The sequence below is a fragment of the Scyliorhinus torazame genome, chromosome 1, assembly GCF_047496885.1.
Source record: "Scyliorhinus torazame isolate Kashiwa2021f chromosome 1, sScyTor2.1, whole genome shotgun sequence".
NCBI classification, from domain to species: Eukaryota; Metazoa; Chordata; class Chondrichthyes; order Carcharhiniformes; family Scyliorhinidae; genus Scyliorhinus; species Scyliorhinus torazame.
In genome coordinates this window covers 57318361-57343238 of record NC_092707.1, presented here as the reverse complement: position 1 = coordinate 57343238, position 24878 = coordinate 57318361, and the positions used below count along the sequence as shown (strand labels likewise).

The 24878-nt window shown below is 42.1% G+C and overlaps 1 protein-coding gene across 1 annotated transcript in view; it reads left to right on the top strand.

Annotated features, from left to right (window-relative positions):
* morn3 (MORN repeat containing 3) overlaps positions 1-24878 on the top strand; it is a 90954-nt gene that overhangs the window by 26751 nt on the left and 39325 nt on the right. The window contains exons 3-4 of the mRNA XM_072495209.1: positions 5906-6065; positions 24210-24394. Coding sequence (XP_072351310.1) covers positions 5906-6065; positions 24210-24394 — 345 coding nt within the window. The remainder of the gene's footprint in view (positions 1-5905; positions 6066-24209; positions 24395-24878) is intronic.

Genomic DNA, 24878 nt, shown 5'->3' with positions numbered 1-24878 from the left:
GATTACTTTAGCTACCTCTCCCTCGGCTTGCTGTGGAAAACTGTATTGTTTCTGGGGCTTGGGATTGGGACCTGTAATGTTGACCATTCCTGGAATTTTACCACAATCATGCTTGTGCTGGGCAAACGATGCTTTGTCTTTTCAAGACTTCTCCAACTGTTTTGTCCGTGGTAATGGTTTGTGGATCAAACCAGTACTCTCCCACTGAGCTAATCCTGTGTGCGTAGTCTCCTACTGTGAGCATGGCGGGGGCTCGTGGTGCTCTGGTCATTTTCTACACACATTTATTTACGGGGTCGAAAGAAAGGTGTGTGAGCTCATAAAATCTATCCCCAAGATGTGCTCTGCTGTCTGGGGTAAATCTACCAAAACGACTGAGTGCTTGGTTTTAATGGTACCAATCTGGATATCCACAGGGGCTGTAATGTGTCCCTGCTGGAGGTGCCCTGTAAAGCCACTAAGAGAGATGGTGTCTGTAGTGGGCCATATATCTCGCTGGTACATCGTGGAGGAGTTTAACGTGGTCCGGGACGCTCCTGTGCCCCAAAGGAACTCTACCGGGTGTCCCCGGACTGTGCCTGCAACTACCGGTCTTCCGGACTTGTCCCAAAGTGTGTCGCAGACCCAAGTTGGGGAGTCCGAACACAGTCAATCGGTGCTATTTATGGCCAAATTGTCTGCACAGGCGCTAATGCTGTGGATAGGCCTGGCATTGTTCCTAGGTGGGGCATTTTTGGGCTGATTCCATTGCTGATTCGGGGGGGGCATTGCATTCTCGGGCGTAATGTCCCTCGTGTCCACAATTGTAGCATCCCTGCGCTTTAGGGTGCTGCGTGTTACTTCTACCTTCATTTACCTACGCGGGGTCTTGGTGTGCCCTTACTGGATTCATGTTGGCGTCTACTCTCCTGCTCTGTCTTTTCCTGTAGGGATTGTTCCCAAGCTCTAGATAGTCGCTTCAGTACCCACACTTCATTGTGTGCCGGGTCTGAGGGGTCTTAATTCGCACATGCCTTTTGTCCTGCCTCCATGGCGTGGGAGACTAAAATACGGGTCCATTTGGCTGTATTGTCTGCAGATAAATGGGCGCGTGTTAAATCACCGAATACTGTGGTGAAGTGGATCCAGAGGCGTCCAGCAAATGCTGTTGGATGCTCTCCCTTTTTCTGTCTGCATCGATTGAGTCCTTCTACTGGATCTCCTCTATTGTAGCCAATGGCATCTAAGCTGGCTGTTTTCATATCCTGGAGGCTACCTCATCCTACATTTTGTGGGTCGGGAAGGGCTGAACTAACAGACGGGTCAAGGCTCATTACAATGAGTTTTACTTCTTCCTCCTCATCCAGACCGTACATGACTGTCTGTTGCCTAACTTGTTCAAAAAAAGTGGTGTGGATCTGACGTGGGGTGAAAAGTTTGTATTTTGTCACGGGCATCTCTTAATTGGGTGATGGTTAGTGGGGTGATGTACACAAAATCGGGTTGGTCTTCTGTTGTTACTCTACGCTGCGTGGTAATGGGATTCATAGGGTTGGGTACTGCCTGTGCAGTCGGTGGTGCGGGTGCTTTCCTTTTCGGGGCCTGGGGGCTCTATTCTGACTTTCTGTTTCGTTCACATATCGGTGGGCCGTTTCATTAAGTTCCTGCCAATCGGGGCCATCTTCCTGATCTAACTCTGGGCCAAAGGTGTCCATTCTGAACTGAGAGCAGTGATTGCAACCTTGCAATTTGATGCCTGCACTTGGCATGGTCTACGGAACTCTGCCTCTGTTCCGTGGTGGAACTGTGGAGTACTCGTAGGGCTGCCTTTAAGTCCTCGCATTGCTTTCTCAATTGTTCTGCTTGGTGTTCTGTTTCCTCTCTTACCAAAACCGCACTTTGCATGTCCTGGTAGGCCTTATCATATTGGATCTGAAAACTACTTAGGTGAGCGAGACAAGATTGGTGTGCCCGTTTGACATCAGCCATCTCCTTGTCCTTTGCCGCTAGCTGCTCTCTGAGTTGCTCATTTACTCTCTCACACTCGCTAACATTTCCCTCTCTACTCCTTTCATTCTCCTCAAGCTGTCTACGGAGCATCCTCACGACTTCCTCTGTGCCAAGCAGAACACGATTGCCATCAGCTTACGAACTCTACTTAGATCTATGGATCTCGGTCAGGTTATCCCACCAAGTTTGTCCTATGCTACCAGGACCTGTTTCCTCATTCGCACAAACTCAGACCATAGGGGCCATCCTTTCCCCTTTAGGTACCTCCTAATTTCCTCTTCCCATATGGGACACTGTTCTGCTCTGTTGGTCGCTGCGACCTCTGGTTCCTGTGGGTGCATAAGGCGTTCCATTGCCTCCATTGCCATCTCTACGATTATCTTTGTATCTCTACCAGGAATTTGGGACAGGGGGGAATAAAGCGATGGTGCAAACAGCGGGTATGGCTTGACCTATTTTCCGGTTTACACAACTCCCGAAAGTTTCACGCAACAAAATCTATTGAGTTTGCCTTATATCCCTTGTTAGTACGCATGCAAATTACACACTTCCAAATCTTGGAGGTTTGATCGATACTGGTCTTGCGCTTGTGGTTTCTTTTACTTTTCCAATTTGGATTTCCAATTCAAATGTTTTGTGGGTTCTCTCGGAGTGACACAGTCACTTCTGGGTCGAATCCCGTCAGATGTCGCCAAAAGCTGTTACCTTTTTTACCTACTATAGATATGACAATCAATAAGGTTGCCCTTCTTTCTTTAGATATCGATATTATATTGCTCAGAGTCGCCAGCTATCAAATGATATCACCACAAGGTTCAACCGGATATCGATCAAAGAGCCAAACACCAGGTCGTTAGTTCAAGATCAATGGTACTTTGTTTACACACAAGATTAATCATGCAACATAAACACTACTAGTTAAACTATACCTATCAACTATGACAACCTGTACTTAACTTCAGGCACCCGGCTTAGGTCAGAGGAACAGTGGTCTTTGTTCGAATCTGGATTTACTGGGTCTGGAGAAGTAACTGCTGCTCAGCGGGGCTCATCTGCCTGGTAGCGGGCGTTGAACTTGAACTTGCTTCTGGCGGTGCTGCAATTGGAGGTGGACGTTGCTGGAGCGCCCGGTCCAAAAGAGGTCGAACACATGGCAGTGTTTCTCTTTATCCTTGGGGAGTTTCGCGCTCTTTTGGGCAGTCCTTCGGTTTGGACCCCATTAATTGGGTAGTTCCCGATCACTGTATTCGATCTGAGCCAATAAAGGGGCGGGTGCTTTGATGGCTGGGCGTGTCCTAAGCGGTCATTGACCCTGTTGTTTGCGCTTCCTGAGTACAGGGAGTGGCGCTGAAATGTCTGGGATTGTATCGGTTACTCAAGTATCAATCCTTTGTCTCACGGAGATGGGCCATCAAAATGCTAATTGGTTGGAGGTTTCGATGCTGTCTGGATTCTTTGCTCACAAATATACATTCAGGCTATGTGCCTGCCTGAATCTTACATTGTCCATATTTCCCGTTAGGCTTCGCACTATTAGATGTTCCATTTTTGAATTACCCAGCAACTTGGGGTGCTGATAGATTCCTGTTGCTTTCTCCATGGTAATGCTTCAGCCAATCAGAGTTGACTTGCCAACCAGTCAGCACTCCTTTCCCATGTTGTGATCATTTAAACTTTGGGAGTTTGTCCTGATGAGTGCAAGATGAAAAGCTTTGGCAATATATCTCTCTTTTTAGTAATATTCAGCTTTATAGGTATATTAAAATTACTAATGTCGTCTTCTAAATAAATGGTTAAAAAATATGTGGCATGGAATGTTCCTGAAAACAGAATATAGCAGCTGACTGTGTCCGTAACTCAAACTATTTTTTGCTAGTGTTCAAGTTCAGCATTGTAGAAGGATTTAAAATTCAGAATGTTATGACTCCAGCGATGTCAATATTGATCTGTTTAATTGATTCATTGATTCAACTTGGGTAATCATTGGCTAAACCACTTCTGAGATCGTGAATTCACCATTATGCTTGCTGTTATATATTCAAATTACTTTTCCAGGGAAATTTGGAGTAAGTTTGCAATGGTAAGATTGGGATATGAAACAACATGAATAAAGGTGGATGTTGCTGTTCTAGGAGACTTTGCGTCAATAAATCAGATATAGGTGCAAACAAATCAGCCTTTTATTTTTCATTAAAGTTCTGGGTGGTTTTCCTCCAGGTGCTCTTGTTTCCCCCCACAACTTCCAAAAGACGTGCTTGTTAGGTGAATTGGACATTCTGAATTCTCCCTCGCCGGAATGTGGCAACTAGGAGATTTTCACAGTAACTTCATTGCAGTGTTAATGTAAGCCAAATACTTGTGACACTGATAAAGATTATATTATTATTATTATTGTCTGTATTTTAATTATCTTCAAATCAGTTCAAAAACAACAAATGAAACTCATACCATACTTATGATGGAAACTTTACCAGTGTACCAATGCGCAGCATGGGGCTAGGTAGCAGTAGGGGTTAAACATTTTACAAAGAGTATCAAATAATATTATAAAATTCCTTCTTCATTACAGAACTGCCATTTGGGCTCATAACAAGATAGCATTCATTCATTTTATTATTTTTCAAAAATAAATTTAGAGTACCCAATTTATTTTTTCCAATTAAGGGGCAATTTAGCGTGGCCAATCCACCTAGCTTGCACATTTTTGGGTTGTGGGGGCGAAACCCACGCAGACACGGGGAGAATGTGCAAACTCCACACGGACGGTGACCCAGAGCTGGGCTAACCCACTGCGCCACTGTGCTGCCCTGTGATGGTACATTCATGTTTACATCTTTTCAGGTACCTGCCTGTATCATGGGCAGAGGCTCTAAAATGCCATTAAGTCCAATTGAATTACTCAAGATATGTACATGGTAACCACCATAAGTTAAAGACAACACTTGTGGATCAATCCACTACTCATTTACAGATGTCAGGATTCAATAGTATAACTAACGACCTACAAATATTGCTGGACCTCTTTCAGCTTCGCCAAGTATTTTGTGGAACTTAGTCTGCCACTGGGATAAGTGTATTGAATTCAGCAGTGCAAATTCTGTAAAGTGGAGCATGGACATTGATCTCTTGCAATTGAAACTAAAATTATACGAGTAAAAATGTGCCTCAAATCACTAACTTATTTGGAGCCCCATTTAAAAACAGTGAGTAAGTATTACTTAAAATAATTTGTTTTTGTCTTCTGGTAATTTGGAGGCAAGGGGTGTCCAGGTAGATTTCACACCTGAACGATCTGCTGGCTATAGTCTTTAGCTGCTTGCAATGTCTGGTCACCAGGTTACCTTCCTACACAATAGTTTGTACAGCTCTATTAATGATGGAAATTTATATGAAAATCAATGGTAGAGATTTGTTACTTTCTGTGCCTTTTGTTTTCCCTGCGCTATCCTTTCAACCCTGTAATTTCACCTAACCTGCACAACCATGGACACGAAGAGGATTCTTCGTGGCCCTCACAAAACAGGGGAATCACTGATAATTTCCAGCAATGCTGCTTGAGTGCCCTTCTGACCTCTCAGGTGGATGTAAAAGATCCTATGATACTGTTTTGAAGAAAAGCATGGGAGTTGTGCCCTATGTCCGAGCCAGTATTTCTCTCTTAAACATCTGAAAACAGATGATCCGATCCTTATCACAATGCTGTTTTTGGGAGATTGCTGGGCATAAACTGGCCATCGTGTTTGCTATCTCATTGACTGGAAAAGTGATTTTAAATGTCCTGAGTCTGTGAAAGGCTTTAAATAGATCACATCTTTGTCTTTCTTAATCATTCTTTTTTTTTTTTTTTGCAATGATTATGATTTTACCTTTATATTTCCATAATTGTTACTTTGTATCAATAATCCCTTTCTCGCAGGGGTTAGGTACCAACTTTTACTCCGATGATGACATTTATGAGGGCCATTGGTACGCTGACAAGAGAAATGGCTGGGGTAGAATGTATTATGCAGATTGCTCTACTTATGAAGGTGAATGGTTTGATGACAATCCCAATGGTCAAGGAATGCTTCGTCTGGGTGAGTATGTTTTATAGTACTTACTACCTGTAGCATAATCTAAGGTAAAACCACTCATGTGCTGAATTTAGAATGGCAGTTTGGTTTTATAACAAGCTGAAATACAGTAAAAATATAGAGTTTAGATTAAGAAAAGACAGTTCTACTGATCAAATTTGTTCCGCTCAGAATCCATGTTTGTAATTGGTGGATTGTGCTTTTACCTACCCACTCATATCTACTGAGCCGTATTTCCAGGAACACTATTTTCCTTCCTAGATCTGTCCTACAAAAAAAATCAAGCAAGGTTATTAATATTTCTGTAACCCATCATCTTCCCTTCCCAGTAGATGTCCTGCGGGCCTCCTTTAATTCAATTCATCACAAATTCGTTACCTGCTCTGGGAGTTTTTTCCCCATATGTTCACTATCCAGTGAGGCTGGGAAAAGGTTTTCATCAGTTTCTAACCTTGCTTGATGTTCATGAATTCTGTACTGAGTTTCCTCCAGTCCTATGCTAATTATTCCACGTTAAATATTTTGTTTACTTTCAATCTTGACTATAGCATGCATGTTTCCTGTATCATGTCTTTTCTTCAATTAAAATAAGTTTATTCACTTGAGCCCGTCTTCATTGATGTATAAAGGGCTAATAGATGGGGTATGCTAATATATGATGTGGATGATGATGCACCACTGAAATCCAGCAGCCATGTGTTTGGCTTTCGAGGCTGGAACACCATGCTCAGGAGCAACATGCCTACTTTGTGCCTACTTTGTAACCTGTTTAGATGTTGTACTAAAAAACAAGTGTTAAGCAAGTACCAGATTATGACTGTAATCTTGTCTAGTAACTAAGTACCATGCCTAGAGTCCACAGGTAAGAAGGACCACCTCAGCACATTTATAAATCAGTGAATTAGTAATGGATTAACCTGGTCTTTTCTATAAATTCTTTATAAAGCATTTTAATCTTTTTTTAAGTATGCTGGCCAAAATAGCATGCTCTACGCCTGAAATGACCTTAGTTCTGGCCTGCAGACTGTCATTGTAACATGCATTGACTTGTAATCTAAAATACACCACTTGCATCCCAGTCCCCATTGTCTTTACGTAAAAACAGAGAAAATGCTGGAAATACTCAGCAGGTCTGACGGCATCTGTGGGGAGAGAAAAACAGTTATCATTCCAGGTTGATGACCTTTCATCAGAACTGGGAAAAGTTAGTGATATAATTTTATGCAAGTGAAAAGTGGGAGGGTTGGAAATGAAGCAAAAGGGAAGATCGATAATGGAGTGGAAGTTAGATGAGATTAAATGGTTAGAATTGATGTTGCAAAACCAAAAGGAGTGGGAATGATTGCATTTCCTATGTTTGCGTGAAAAGATGGTGTGGGAAGGGAAGGGTGTGTTCGGGGTGATTGAGGAGTGAATTGGGGGGTGGGGAGGAAGGGGAAGCAACACATGAAATTAATGAACATGGTTGAGGGTCTTAGCCAACCATTGTGGGCAAGAATCTCTGGTTGAGGTAAAAGGAAGATATACCGGATGTGTAAGTATGGAAGTTTGCATCGTCAGGACAGATGTGATGGAAATGGAAAAACTGGCAAAATGGAATAGACTCTTAACAGGGAGCAAGCTGTGTGCAAGTATAGTCAAAGTAGTGTGGGAGTTAGTAGGCTGAAAGTGAAGCCTTATTAATAACTGTTTTACACTGTACTGATGTTTTCAAGATAGGATCACTGATCATTCCCAAATATCTTTCCTTCTTGGCCTCTACCAGTAAAACTTCAAACCCTTGTATATTATAAAGTTGTTTATTGTATGTTGTTCCTGTGGGCGTCATTCTATATTTTTCCACAATAAAATCCATCTGCCACATATCAGCGGGTCTGGATAATTGATTCAAGCTCCTTCAAAGATGATGCATTTCATTTGTACTAATTTCCTGTTCATACATCTTTTTGTCATTAACAGATGTAATAATACAACTTCAGATATCCTGTTACAGCATTCAAAAATAGTGTTATCAGCAAGGGTCTCAGAAACAGGCCTCTGGAACATCAATGGTGACTTTTACATTTTCCAGTCAATATGTCCTATTTACAGCTACGTCTGTCTTTTGGTGTTAAGAAAATTAATTCAATGTGGACAATGCTCAATAATGGGCCCCACAAGGCTGTGTACTTGGATTGGATTGAATTGGATTTGTTTATTGTCACGTGTACCGAGGTACAGTGAAAAGTATTTTTCTGCGAGCAGCTCAACAGATCATTAAGTACATGAGAAGAAAAAGGAATAAAAGAAAATACATAATAGGGCAACACAACATATACAATGTAACTACAAAAGCACTGGCATCGGATGAAGCATACAGGGTGTTGTGTTAATGAAATCAGTCCATAAGAGGGTCATTTAGGAGTCTGGTGACAGTGGGGAAGAAGCTGTTTTTGAGTCTGTACGTGCGTGTTCTCAGACTTCTGTATCTCCTGCCCGATGGAAGAAGTTGGAAGAGTGAGTAAGCCGGGTGGGAGGGATCTTTGATTATACTGCCCGCTTTCCCCAGGCAGCAGGAGGTGTAGATGGAGTCAATGGATGGGAGGCAGGTTCGTGTGATGGACTGGGCGGTGTTCACGACTCTCTGAAGTTTCTTGCGGTCCTGGGCTGAGCAGTTGCCATACCAGGCTGTGATGCAGCCTGATAGGATGCTTTCTATGGTGCATCTGTAAAAGTTGGTAAGAGTCAATGTGGACATGCCGAATTTCCTTAGTTTCCTGAGGAAGTATAGGCGCTGTTGTGCTTTCTTGATGGTAGCGTCAACGTGGGTGGACCAGGACAGATTTTTGGAGATGTGCACCCCAAGGAATTTGAAACTGCTAACCATCTCCACCTAGGCCCCGTTGATGCTGACAGGGGTGTGTACAGTACTTTGCTTCCTGAAGTCAATTACCAGCTCTTTAGTTTTGCTGGCATTGAGGGAGAGATTGTTGTCGCTACACCACTCCACTAGGTTCTCTATCTCCTTCCTCCCTTCGGACTTACCGTTATTCGAGATCCGCCCCACTATGGTCGTATCGTCAGCAAACTTGTAGATGGAGTTGGAACCACGTTTTGCCACGCAGTCGTGTGTGTACAGGGAGTAGAGTAGGGAGCTAAGTACGCAGCCTTGCGGGGCGCCGGTGTTGAGGACTATTGTGGAGGAGGTGTTGTTGTTCATTCTTACTGATTGTGGTCTGTTGGTCAGAAAATCGAGGATCCAGTTGCAGAGTGGGGAGCCAAGTCCTAGGTTTTGGAGCTTTGATATGAGCTTGGCTGGGATTATGGTGTTGTAGGCGGAGCTGTAGTCAATAAATAGGAGTTTAATGTAGGAGTCCTTGTTTTCGAGATGCTCTAGGGATGAGTGTAGGGCCAGGGAAATGGTGTCTGATGTGGACCGGTTGCAGCGGTATGCGAATTGCAGTGGATCAAGGAGTTCTGGGAGTATGGAGGTAATGCGCTTCATGATCACCTCTCGAAGCACTTCATTACGACTGAACTTGGGGCCACTGGTCAGTAGTCATTGAGGCACGTTGCCTGGTTCGTCTTTGGTACCGGTATGATGGTGGTCTTCTTGAAGCAGGTGGGACCTCTGAGTGGAGTAGGGACAGGTTAAAGATGTCCGTGAATACCTCTGTCAGCTGGTCCGCGCAGGCTCTGAGTGCACGACCAGGGATCCCATCTGGGCCCGTCGCCTTCCGAGGGTTCACTTTCAGGAAGGCCAATCTGACTTCGGAAGCTGTGATGGTGGGTATGGGTGAATTATGGGCTGCTGGGGCACTCGCCAGCAGATTGTTGCTTACCTGCTCGAACCGAGCATAGAATGCATTGAATTCATCGGGGAGTGGTACGCTGCTGCCAGAGATACTGTTCGGCTTCGCTTTGTAGCCCGTTATGTTGTTTAGTCCTTGCCACAACCGCCGAGAGCCTGTCTGTGACTCTAGCTTGGTTTGATATTCTCTCTTGGCATTCCGGATGGCTTTGCGGAGGTCGTACCTGGAATTCTTGTATAGGTCAGGGTCGTCTGCCTTGAACGCCTCAGATCTGTCCTTCAGCAGGGAGTCAATCTCGCAATTGAGCCATGGTTTCCGGTTGGGGAACACACGTACTGCTTTCTTTGGCACGCAGTCATCCACACATTTGCTGATGAAGTCTGTGACGGTGGTGGCATACTCATTTAAGTTGGTCGCTGAGTTCTTAAATATGGACCAGTCCACTGTCTCTAAACTTATCCCCCTACTATACTCCCTACACACACACACACACACACACACGACTGTGTGGTAAAATTTAGCTCCAACTCCATTTGTACGTTTGCTGATGACACAACCGTAGTGGGTCGGATCTCAAACAACGATAAGTCAGAGTACAGGAGGGAGATAGAGAAATCTAGTGGCGTGGTGTAATGACAACAATCGCTCCCTCAACGTCAGCAAAACTAAAGAGCGGGTCATTGACTTCAGGAAGCAAAGTATCGTACACACCCTTGTCTGCGTTAATGATGCCAAGGTGGAGATGGTTGACCGCTTCAAATTTCTAGGTGTGCACATCACCAACAATCTGTCATTGTCCACCCATATTGACGCTACGACCAAGAAAGCGCCTATACTTTCTCAAGAAACTAAGGAAATTCGGCATGTCCACAGATTGTTGTAGTTATATTTGTATTGAAAATGTGGTTCTATTAAATATAAGAATTCCTGTACCAATTTTTACAAATGCACCATAGAAAGGATCCTATCTGGCTGCATCACAGCCTGGTATGGAAACTGCTCGGCCCAAAACTGTAAGAAACTACAGAGAGTTGGGAACAGAGCCCAATCCATCACGCAAACCTGCCTCCCATCCGTTGACTCTATCTACACCTCCCGCTGCCTTCGGAAAGCGGACAGCATAATCAAAGACCCTTCCCACCTGGGTTAATCTCTTTCCCAACTTCTTCCATCGGGCAGGAGATACAAAAGTCTGAGAACATACACTACAGATTCAAAAACAGTGTCTTTCCCACTGTTACCGGATCCCTGAATGACCCTCTTATGGACTAAACTGATCTCTTCACACATCTTCACTACTGAGTAGTACTACACTCCGTCTGCTCCACCCGATGCCTGTGCCTATGTATTTACATTATGCATTTATGTATGTCCTATGTTTTTTCATGTATGGAACGATCTGTCTGGACTGTACACAGAAGGACACTTTTCACTGTACCTCCATACACATGACAAATCCAGTCCAATTGCACAAACATCAACTTCCCTATTATTCTCATATAAGAAATTTGTAGACCGTCTTTGTAAATCCAAGTAAGCTACATTCGTTGCATTACCCATATCGACTATGTTAATGACCTCTTCTATCAATAAGGTTACCTAGTACAACAACACTGACTGTTGTCTATGAGGATTGTGTTCTTTAAATGTTTCAACTTCTACCATGGATAGTTCTTTTGAGTTTGAAACACAAACATCATAGAAGAATACATTCTGATTTCTGAAATGTTGTAAGCTGACTTTATCTGCAGAGTTCAAGGTTGAATACAGCATGGTGTTCTCTTGTTTCGGTGGTAGCTTTCTCATCACTGAGAAGGTTACGAGTTCAATTCTCATTTTAGGGACATGAACACAAAATCTCGGCTCGAGTGCAGTACCCAAGCAGTTGAAAGCGCCATCTGCGGATTAATTGCTGAAGTGAGGCCATATCTGCCTTATCAGATGGGCAGAAGAGATCCCACAGCATTATTTGAAGAGGAGTAGGGAAGTTCTCTCATGTCCTGGCCAATGTTTATTCCTCAGCCAATATTGCTAAAGTAGATTACCTGGTTATTATCACTTTTATGGGATATTGTGTGCAAATGGCTGCAAAGTTTCCGACTTTACAACTGTGACTACAACTCAAAATTTTGGAATTCCCTGGGCCCATAAAAGACTAAATAAATGCGCAGCTATCATTTTTTTCTTTCCCTCATTTTTTATTTTTATTTAAGTTTCATCACATGACTAAGTTCCAAATGTAGTATGAACAGAATCTAATTCCAAGCAGTTGTCACACAAAAGACATAACTGTTAATTTTACTGACCTCATGATTACAAGAATTATTTTGTTTAATAGAAGCACATTTTCAGTACAAATATAACTACAACAATTTGCATTTGTGTAGCATCTTTAATATAGTAAAATCTCCCATGGCACTTTCCAGGAGCATTATGAAATAGATTTTTGAAAATATTTTTATTGAAGTTTTTTCATTTTATAAAACACAAAGTAAACCAGTCTGTACAAACAAAATACCATTTACAAACCTCTTCCCTAGAAGAGAAAAAAAACCCTCCCAACCCTAGACCCCTTTCCCCACAAACTGACCAATTCCTATAGATAAAAGACAATAAATCTAAGCAGGTTTAATCACCCTACTTTTGTAACTCGAGACTTTACAAATATATTGTCACACATGGAATGTTTGAGAAAATTATTCATTTTTAAAAAGGTAACTTTAAGGAAAGTCTTGAAGAAGGAGAGAGGGGTTGTAAGGCTAGAGGAGGTTACAGGCAAAGGGAAAGGTGTCTCCAAAGAGGAATTTAAAAACTAAGATAATCATTTATAAATTGCAGTATTGCTAAGGTAGATCATCAAACAAGGATGATGGAATGATTGGGTCTTGATGTGGATTAGCACATGGGCAGCAGAGTTTTGGATGAACTCCGGTTTAAAGGGGTGCAAGGTAGAAAGCCAGTTAGTAGAGCATGGATTATTTGAAACTAGAGGTAATAAAAACATGGCAGAAAAACCAGGAGAAAACACATCTTGATATTTTATCATAATCCATAAATCTCCATTTAACTCCATCTTCATGCCATTGAGCTATCCCATGATACTATGTTTGCACTCCCACTAACTTTATTTCTAGACTTACATTATTTTATCCCCTGGGATATTGTTTCTGTCTCTGGTGCTTCCCATCTTGCCACTCCTATTGGGAATCTGTTCCTTTTAGATTTGCCTTTGGAATAAAATATTCACAGATTCAAAATGGTATATGTTTGTATTGGGTCTTGAGATTTGGGCAGAGTTTGGGCTGAATCTTGCTTTATGATTAATTTATTTCTAAGGATGACTTTAATTCATTGATTTGAATTGTTTGTTTTGCAGACGTGAGCTGATCTATGGCAGAGATTGATGAATTTCATGATCCATCTAATTTGATAAGTGTTTCTGGGGGAAAAAAATGGATTATAACATTTACACACATTTCAATCTATTTCCTGAAAAATGAATAATTTTCTCAAACATTCCATGTGTGACAATATATTTGTAAATTCTCGAGTTACAAAAGTAGGGTGATTAAACCTGCTTAGATTTATTGTTTTTTAAAAATATTTTTCTATTCTCCTTTTTCACATTTTCTCCCAAATTTACACCCAACAATAAACAATAATCAGTAACGAATGTAATGTCAATCCTCATATCAATAACAACGATCCCATCCTCCCACCAAACCCCCAAACATTAGCCCGCATGTTAACATAAACAAATGACAAAGAGGAATCGGGAATCACCCATAGTCACCATTAACACATACAGTCACCCAAATGTTCGATGTGATCCAATTCTCGAAAGTGCATAATGAATAACGCCCATGAGTTGTAGAATCCCTCCATCCTTCCCCTCAGTTCAAATTTGACCTTTTCAAGCATTCCAGCAGTTCCCCCGCCACGCCAGGGCACAGGGTGGAGAGGTTGATCTCCACCCTAACGCTTAGATTTATTGTTAACTACAGTAAATGAACTAGTGCTTAAAAGTACCAACCTATCAAATTATTAATTGGACCAGATTTTTTCGTCAAAATAAAGGTGAGGATAAAGGCACAAAATAGTAAGTGTAAATAGCATAATAACTTCAAACAAGGGGCAAATGCAGGTATATATGGCAAAACCCAAAAACTATGGTCAGAATTACACCGCTCTGCCTTTAACTTCATGAAAATAATCTTTTGTGGGGTGGCACAGTGGCGCAGTGGTTGGAACTGCTGCTTCACTGCGCTGAGGACCTGGGTTCAGTCCCGGTCCCGGGTCACTGTCCGTAGGAGTTTGCACATTTTTCCTGTGTCTACGTGGGTCTCACCCCCACAACCCAAAGATGTGCACGGGTAGGTAGATTGGCCACACTAATTTGGAGACAAAAAAAGAATTAGGCACCCTCAATAAACTTTTGCTATCTGCCTCATTGAAATGCATTGAATAGCATGAAATTGTTGTATTTGCACAGTAGATAGGAATTAAACATACCACAGAAAGTTACATCTTGTCACGAGTGCAAATACTTTTTTAAGGATATCATAACTTAATCAACCTCTCTAGCACCTAAAATCAACTATTGTATGTGGAGTCTCATTCTTTCAAATATTAATTGTTGTTGAACATTCTAGAAAATTCAAATTTAAAATCACATTTTCTGTTGCTTTTCCTTCCTCAATCCATTCTTTCCTTTTTATTTCTCTTTCCATACCTGATTTGACCTTTAATTCCATCACTCTCCATTCACTCTAATTTGCATATCCATCGACATTGATAATTTTTTAATCCTTCAAGGGTTCAGGAAGAATTGCTTTCTCTGTTTACTTGGTCCCATTTGCCCTGTTTCCCCGTTTTCGATCCCGGCTCTGGGTCACTGTCTGTGTGGAGTTTGCACATTCTCCCTGTGTTTGTATGGGTTTCACCCCCACAACCCAAAGATGTGCAGGCTCGGTGTATTGGCCACGTTAAATTGCCCTTTAATTGGAAAAAATTAATTGGGTACTCTAAATTTATGAAATAAAAAGAAAGAGAGGGGAAAAAGAAATCCTCAACATTAATTTTTTTTAAATTTAGAGTGCCCAATTCATTTTTTCCCAATTAAGGGGCAATTTAGCATAGCCAATCCACCTACCCTGCACATCTTTGGGTTGTGGGGGAGAATGTGAAAACTCCAGAGCCAGGATCGAACCTGGGACTTCGGCACCGTGAGGCAGCAGGCTAACCATTGTGCCACCGGGCTGCCCTTCTCCAACATTAATTAAGATCTAAAGGAATGGGACTATGCAGTTGTAAACATCAATTTTCAGTGTCGCCTAAGTTGTTTGGCAACAAATAAAACATCAGTCCATTTAAAAATAATTTGCGTTGCGAGAAAGTTATTTCCAACCTTTCCGGTAGCACCTACCTCCTTGTGGCTGGAGGAGGTATTGTCGGTAATTGGTGTTGGAGGGTGGGGTCGTCTCGGTGATTTATGGAAGGATTTTGGAAGAAGAGAAGGTGGTCCCTGAAGGGGGGGCGGGGGGTCAAGGCGAAGTGGGAGGAGGAGTTATTGATGGTGCTGAAGGAGGGATTGTGGTGCGAGGTGCTGTGGAGGGTGAATGCCTCAACCTCATGTGTGAGGCTGGGTTTGATACAGCTAAAGATGGTACACAGGGCGCACCTGACAAAGTCAAGGACGAGCCAGCTGTTTGAGAGGGTACGGGATACTTGTGAACAGTGTGGGAAGGGTCAAGCTAATCTTGTACAAGGGTGGCATGTGGCGCAGTGGATAGCACTGGGACAGCGGCACTGAGGACCCGGGTTCGAATCCCAGCCCTGGGTCACTGTGTGGAGTTTGCACATTCTCCCCATGTCTGCGTGGGTTTTACCCCCACAACCCAAAGATGTGCAGGTTAGGTGGATTGGCCACACTAAATTGCCCCTTAATTGGAAAAATATATATATAATTGGGTATTCTAAATTTTTTTTTTTTTAAAAGCTAATCTTGTACATATGTTCTGGTCCTGGCCGAAGTTGGAGATATTTTGGAGGTCGTTCTTCAGCACCATGTTGGCGGTCTTGCATGTGGACCTGGAGCCTGGTCCTTGGGGGCCATATTCAGGGTGTCAGACCTGCCAGAGTTTCAGGCAGGAGCGGGGGCAGATGTTTTAGCTATCGCCTCACTGATTGCTTGCAGGCGTGTTCTGTTGGGGCGGAGGTCAGCTTCTCCACCCTATGCCTTGGCGTGGCTGGGGGGATCTAATGGAGTTCCTGCATTTAGAGAAGGTGAAGTTTGCTCTAAGAGGGCAAATGAAGGTTTGTTTATTCTGCATTTCGGGAAGCTAGTTGCCGTCAACTGTTTGGGAGGTTGGTTGATTGGGGGATGCGGAAATGGGAAGGGGTGGGGGGGGGGGGGGGTTGTGCTGGGTTTACTTTATTTTGTTTTTTAATGTTTTGTAAATATTAGAAAGTTTAAAACCTGAATAAAACTTTTTTAAACAATTAAAAATCATTTACATTTAATAGAATACCCTAATGTTTCCTGGTTATCGGGCAAATAAGTATCCCAATTTGACATCCTGCATGTGCTTGAATGCCAAATCTCATAGCAGTGGAATCTCTACACCAGTCTAGCGAAGTTTGCAGAGGAGTACAGCAAATCCGACAGCAATGTTTTGATTTTTGCATTTAATTGCACATAATTAATAGTCTACCCATTATTCCCACAGCCAGTCTCCCCATTACTACACGGGAGCTGTTGGTCCTAACCACATTGCTTATGGACAGCTTGATGTTGGGGATAGAAATCCAGTGGGCCTGCTGCAACTTACTTTGGAAGTCTGTTGTCCTGAAAGGATGGGTGCACTTTCTAAAGGCAGTTGGCATGTTGCATTACCTTGGCTAGAGGGCCCTGATTCATCAGCGCAAATGTGAACATACTCATGGAGCAAGTGAGGAATCAGAAGGAAGTCCTTTTTCCTTCAGATGGTCAATGGCTGTTCTAGAAGCATAGGCAGAAGAATGTCTGTGTTGTGGAAAATTAGTCAACTGCAGTGGAGAGAGGTGGCTGGGCACCTGGTGGCTCATTAATTTCTGCATTAATTAGCTTGGTTCTTGCTGCAGTGCAGCAAAAAAAATAATCTTACCAGAACTGCTAAGTACTACTCCACATTTCTAATTCTTGAAATTAGCTTGCTAAACCACATTTTGACTGAGTAGTAGCAATCCAACTCATCCCCATTTCCCATGCCTCTGCACCAATCACCACATCATCTTGTGATTGCATTCACACACACAATCATTGCTACGACAGTGCTCACAATTACTTGGGTCAAATGCCCAGAGATGATGTTTCTTTCTCTTAGCATCAAACTATGGTAAGTTGCCTCACTTATCTTCAAAACTCCTTAATAAGACAAATACCAATCCATTTTCACGCTTCTTGCAGGAGAAGCTGGCTCTCCAGAACGGGAGGACTTTACACACTGCATTGCAAACTTTGACAACAGTGGAGGATGTGGCCATCGACATCATAGGCAGGGGAATGACAAACAACATTACAGATATTATTGCAGTGAAGCCATACAGAGGAGGGTGTTTGGACATTTCCTTTCTTCTCTTTACACTGAATTCACTCACGTAGACACCCACACAGCACCACACCTTGATGATGCATTGTCCTGTGTTATGGCATGGCTGATGGTAAATGCCGAGCTGCCCAAATCCCAAAAGAAAAACTTGAAACAGCTGCCAAAATGGTTTTTGCAATTTGCATATTATTAGGAAAGGTTCTGAAATTTGGATATGATGTCCCCGACTAACTGTGATGATTTTATATTATATTATGCATTCATTAAAAAAAAAAAAAAGAACAAAAACAAAATTACACTTTAACACAGGAATGGCTTTACACATAATAACAAGTATGACGTTACTGTGAAAAGCCCCTCGTCACCACATTCCAGTGCCTGTTTGGATAAGCTGGTACGGGAATTGAACCTGTGCTGCTGGCCTTGTTCTGCATTACAAACCAGCTCTCTAGTCCACTGAGCTAAACCAGCTCATTATACGATACTTTAAAACCATTCCAAACGATCTTAACTTAAACTACCCTCAGAGCTAACCTTCCCCTTTTCTGTTTATAAACAATCTTGAGAGATTTTTAAATCTATAGAATTCCAGCAATGTTTACCCCAAAGTGCCCTTCTTTTCTTGGGGTGTCCTCAAAGGCTGACAGCAACTGGTTCTCCAGGTCAGGCCTTGTTCACAGAGTCTTCTGGGAGAGCTAAGCAGCTACCCGGCTGTCTTCTCGGTGATCTAAACAGCTAACCCCTCACATGAGCTTCAATATTTCCTTAAATGCATTCCTTCTTTTTGAACTCTCTATTGTTTCAACCAGTTTCTTCAGAAGTATTTTCTTCCCAGAATTGTTAAACTCGAAAGTTCTAGCTCTAAGTTTTACAAATAAACTTACTCTATCTTCCTTTACTTGCACCTTTTCCAACTTTTATATATCCCCCTTTTATATGAAACATCCCCCTTTTAACTGAAACAACCCACTTCAAAACTACTCCTGTAATTGCCTTATGTGCAATTCTTATTGAAGCTACTCATGGTTCATTAACATATCAAAACCACTTCTCACTTAGGCACTTGCAGTCATCCTGTCTCTTACTCCAATTACTATACTTGCAACCCTCAACAGCCTGTCTTCTAGTATGATGTGTTGGGTGTTCTGGATCACAAACACGTCACCAACACTGGAAGTGGTGCAACTCTATTTTATTATAAGGTTAACTATATTAACATACTTGAACTGTGGGTAAATGCAATACCAGCTTCAACTGTTGACCCTTGCCTAGTCCTAACCAGGTGATGCACTCAGCACATGGTGAATATCTGTGTTGCAGGTTGTGAGCTCAGTGCTCCGAGCTGGCCGCTACTTGAACGAGCAGGAACTATCCTGTCCCCTGTCTTAATGGTGCGTGTGCTCTCACTGGTGATTGGCTGCGGTTGTGTATACGTGTGCGTGTGTGCGTGCGTTGATATACTGGTGTATATTATGACATAGTACATAAGAAATGTGACAATGATATTACCCTTGACAACATTCATCTGCCACTGTTTTTCCTTACTAATACATGACTCCACCCTTTTAGAGACTCTGCAGCTACACACATTCAGGAGGAGAATTTTCCTAAAGATTCATTAACTTTTACTGATGCTCTTCAATTGTCAGCAAAGAATTTAGTGTTAAGCTTTTAACGGTGACTATACAATAAGAACTAGGAAGCAAGTCTTGACTTCTTGGACTCCAAATGTATTGTAAAAGCAAATTACTGCGGATGCTGGAATCTGGAACAAAAACAGAAAATACTGGGCAATCTCAGCAGGTCTGACAGAATCTGTAGAGAGAAAAGGGAACGAATGTTTCAAGTCTGGATGACTGTCAAATTTATTGTGTTCAACAAAACAGTGCTATCTGTATCCCTTTATATATCAATTCAGTCTATTAAACAATAAGTGCAATCTATTAAACAATTAAAATCCCACGGTGAGGACCCGGGTTCGATCCCAGCCCTCGGCAATGTTCGGGTGGAATTTGCAGATTTTCCCCGTGTCTGCATGGGTCTCAGCCCCTCAGCCTATATTTGTTTTTCCCCTATTTAAAAATGAGTATTAAAAAAATTAGTAGCCAATTTAGCTTGGCCAATCCACCTAGCCGTCACATCTTTGGGTTTTGGGGGCGTAACCCATGCAAACACTGGGAGAATGTGCAAACTCCACACGGACAGTGACCCAGAGTCGGGATCTAACCTGGGACCTCGGCGCCGTGAGGCAGCAGCACTAACCACTGCGCCACCGTGCTGCCCAAAAAATGAGCATTACATTGGCCATTCTTTGGTGGTCTGATATCCATTCACACTCTGAATAGAACCAATGTGCAGGGGTAAGGGGAAATGGCAGGAAACTACCCCGTAATGCTCATTTGGAGAACTGGCGCAGACACGGTGGGCCAAATGGCCGCCTTCTGCGCTGTAACAATTCTGTAATTCTTTCTGAGCTTTAGCAATTTCCTCTCTTGCCTTCCTCAGGATTGTGGAGAGCATACTCAGTTGGGATCTGGCACTTTCATAGAACAGTACAGCACAGGAGGAGGATATTTGCCTTTGTCTTCCTTAGCCTAAATAATTTATCTTTTTTTTTTGCCTTCAGCACCTCGATCCTAACCATTTAAGGATTCACCTCTGTACTAATATAAAAAAGAGTAATGTATCTTTGCCGTTTTTTGACAGTGTTGAACTGACCATCCTTGATTCTCTGCAGTTCTACCTTGTTTTTAACAAATGCATTTTGACTGATAGACCTATAAAAAGCTAATTGTTCCTTCAGTTTTTTAAATACTTTTTCCTCACGTTCTTTCTTTCTTAGTTGTCCATATCTCCCCCTTCTAACTTATTTTCACATTTTCCTTTAGGTTTCTTGCAGTTATTATTCGTATGGTCCTTATTTTGGGCACTTTCAATTTCAATCTGTTTCTCACCTATTTTTACCAATGACATTCTAAAATTACCAGTTACTTTCTTTATTAAAGGAATATACTTCTGCACCTTTACACTTTTTTTAAAGAGCATCTCACAGTCCTGTATGTGTCTACATTACAGACTCAAGCATGTCATGTACCCTGATACTTCAACATTGTCCTGCTTTCTTTCAGATGAAACATTAAAACGACATCCTGTCTGCCCTCTCAGGTCAACATAAACTGTCCCGCGACACTATTCGAAGAAGAGTAAGGGTTGTGGCAAATAGTTATACCTCAAATTGTGACAAATATTTATACCTCAACCAACATTGTTAAAACAGACTATCTGGTCAATATCATGTTACTGTTCATGGGACTTTGCTCTGAGCAAATTGGTTGTCATGTTTCTAATGTAACAGTGACTACATTTCAAAAGTACCTCATTCGCTGTAAAGCACTTTTGGATATTCTAAAGTTGTGAAAAGTGCTATCTATATGCAAGTGTTTTTTATTTGAATTTCTCTTTCCACCTCATTTCAACTTGGTCATCCATCTTTCTAAATTGCTCAACCAATCTGTTGTTCTGGTTTTTATATTGATTTTTTTCCCTTTCTAATAGGATCATAAACCTTTTCATATTATCTTTATTGTTCATCCACTTACTTACATCCCTGTTGGGGCAGCACGCGGCACAGTAGTTAGCACTGCTGCCTACGGTGCTGAGAACCCGGGTTCGAATCCCGGCCCTGGGTCACTGTCTGTGTGGAGTTTGCACATTCTCCCCGTGTCTGCTTGGGCAAAGATGCGCAGGTTAGATGGATTGGCCATGCTAAATTGCCCCTTAATTGGAAAAAAAAAATTGGGTTCTCTACATTTATGAAAAAAAATCTCTGTTGGCAACCTCAAAGGAACTGGAGTGAAGACGTTCAAGACAGCAATGCTCTTGAGTGCAACCAGAAATTAAATGCTATCATTGGCACTTGGTTGCAGGAGGTGACACAACTCTGAAATAACACCCGTGGAGAAGTGCAGCTTTCATATGCAGTGCTGATCAGATAAGTGCTGGTATGTTGTCCTCTCCCTGTCGTCTGTCATAAATGAGGAAGTTGTGAAAAAACCAGCTCCAACATCTCAACAACATGGACAAAATTTACAAATGTAAAAATGGCTAAACATTTCAATAAAGCTGGATATATAATTTTAGAAATACCTGCACAAAATGCCTTGTATGCCTTGGCTTGCCCTTCTGCCATGAGCCTGGGTAGAGGCCTCAAGTTGGACATTTCACATGGTGTTTGGGTATTGAGGGTTTTCTGTGGACAAATCCTTGAATTAAATATGGGTGAATTTTGTGCGTTCTTATGCTGTTACTGTAGAAATTCAATACCTAAAATGCTACACAAAACCCATGTTACATGACCAGTGGATAGAAAAAGATTGACACTTTGTGTGGGGGAAATGCATCGTAGGAGTGTTTCTCACCGTATTCCTGTAAACCAACAATGTCCAAACTGACCCATATTAGGGAGGCAGGAAATTTACAAAACACAAGTTGTATGGGAGGGCAACGAATAATTTTTTACCTAGTAATTTAGGGGCAGCACGGTAGCATTGTGGATAGCACAATTGCTTCACAGCTCCAGGGTCCCAGGTTCGATTCCGGCTTGGGTCACTGTCTGTGAGGAGTCTGCACATCCTCCCCGTATGTGCGTGGGTTTCCCCCGGGTGCTCCGGTTTCCTCCCACAGTCTAAAGATGTGCGGGTTAGGTGGATTGGTCATGATAAATTGCCCTTAGTGTCCAAAATTACTCTTGGTGTTGGGTGGGGTTACTGGGTTATGGGGATAGAGTGGAGGTGTTGACCTTGGGTAGGGTGCTCTTTCCAAGAGCCGGTGCAGACTCGATGGGCCGAATGGCCTCCTTCTGCACTGTAAATTCTATGATAATCTATGATGTGTACAGTTAGTAATTTGTACAGTTTGAGCAACTTTAAAAATTTCACGTCAACTAGGCTGATCAATTTGAGCGTTTTATTGTCTCTTGTAGGAGCTGATATTTGTGGTGGGGTTAGAGTTGGGTGTATGATGCTTGAGTGACTTGTGTGCTGAGCTGAGTATTGGTACTACATACAGTCAAGTTAATCAGGATCAGGCCATAAGAATAGGTGCTGGGTCCTGGAAATTCACCACAAGTGCAATCTATCTATCAAGCATAACTTTATGTTTAAAAAAATACTATGTAAGTAACTGAGGGGGACGGAAAAAAAAGTTTCTTGCATCTTAAGCAAGGGTTGTGAAGTTGAGAACAAGAATACTGCAGATACTGGAAACCTGAAATAAAAACAGAAAATGCTGGAAATATTCAGCAGATCAGGGAGCATCTGTAAAGAAAGGAAAAAACCTGTGATTTGAGAAACTCTTAAACATCCCTAAGATAATTACAATGCAAAAGTTGGTCCATATTTACATTAGAGTTAAATGCTTTGTAATGGAGTCAGTGAGTCTGGTAAGATTGGGTTCCATTAGAGGTATAAATTATTCATGTAGGTCCCAGAATAAAGCAATGTTTTGAAGATAAAATTAATTAGTTTAAATTTCTGTCTGGGATATCCCAGTTGTGCCATGTTGCCGTGAGGATAGAATGCAGGGAGGTTGTTTTTTTTGTTTTATGTTTTATCTGTTTGAATTCTCACCGAAAGGTAGTTGAGTCAGCCTCGAAGCATGAGGCAAGCAGTGAGAAAATCTGTAAGGAGCTGTGAACCAGGAATCTGTCATGAGCTGTAATTGGGCAGCACGGGAGCACAGTGGTTAACATTGTTGCTTCACAGCTCCTGGGTCCCTGGATCCATTCCCAGCTTGGGCCACTGTCTGTGCGGAGTCTACACGTTCTCCCCATGTCTGCATGGGTTTCCTCCCACAGTCCAAAGATGTACACTTTAGGTGGATTGGCCATGCTAAATTGTCCTTGGTGTCCAAAACGTTTAGGTGGGGTTGTTGGGTGACAGGGATAGGGTGGGCTTAAGTGGGGTGCCCTTTCCAAGGGCCGTTGCAGACTCGATGGGCCAAATGGCCTCCTTCTGCACTGCAAATTCTATAATTCTAGAAGCAGAGAGCTACTCTGAAATCAGGTGTTTCTGATTTGGTGCCACGTAGTAAGAATGCAGTGAGGTCCAAGCTTGAGCTGGGGAGTCCAAATCATGAGGTGTTGGAGGGTTACCTGGATTTTAGTGGAAGGACTCCATGAAATCCCATACATCGGAAAATAGAGGGAACACTGAGGAATATTGAAGTGAATTCCTGAGAACTGTGCCACATCTTTGTCTGTTCCAAGGAGAAGTAATGAACCCTCATAGTTCTGTAAAGTACATTTACAGAAGGGGAACATTTGGGTGGTAATAACCAAATGGGCCCTGTTCTGCAGCAACCTTGGGTTTAAAGTACAAGTATTTACATAATATAGTTTTAATTTAGTAGCGCTTGTTTTGTTTAATTCTAGTCCTTAAAAGGTTTGTTTAAAACATGAAATCTCATGGTGTAATTCATTCAGTTAATAACTGGAAGTTGAATCTCTTTTTTTAAGATGGGACTGATCTTCATATTGATTTCCACCAAGATCATATTGATATCCTCCTTGGATAGAACAAGTATAATGATAACATAACTAGTTACACATCAAAATTAACAATTTGTCTCGAATGCCAATATTTCAAATAATTTGCTTGTATCAAGACTGTACAGATGTACTGAAGAAAATCTGTAGGATACAAATTGTTGGACTAGCTACCTTAAATAATTTGTTTTTTACATAATTTAATTGTCCTGTATTTATTCAGCTAATGAAAATCGCTATGAAGGCATATGGAAAAATGGAAAGAAACATGGAGCAGGAAAGTTTTTCTTCTTTGAGAAAGGCCAGTTGTATGAAGGTGTGTGGGTAGATGACATTGCGAAGTGTGGAAAAATGATTGACTTTGGTCGAGAAGAGGCGATTGATCCTACTCCTTATCCAATACCACAGGTATTTTAATTTTACTGTTCATTATCAGATCTTGTGCTTGATTTGCACAATTTATTTACATGTTTAAAACAAGTACAGAATGAAAAAAGACCATTTGGTACACTGCATCGTTTCTTTCCAATAGACCATGCACAATTTGTATTAATATTTTTTTAATAAACATTTTATTGAGGTATTTTTGGTAGAGTGACAGCAACAAAATAAACAATATACATGAAACCATAAACATAGTGTAAAAGCCATTTATCTCTCGTACAGGTCCCACCCTTATTGACCCCCTACTCTAAACTATCTCCCCCCCCCCCCCGCCCCCCCCCCCACCGAGACCCCGAAAATCGCCACCTCTGGACTCAGCGCCACCCTTGTTTTTAACACCGTGGACATGACGTCCGCAAACCCCTGCCAAATTCCCCTAAGCTTTGGACATGTCCAAAACATGTGGACCTGGTTCGCCGGTCCTCCCGCACATTTTGCGCACCTGTCC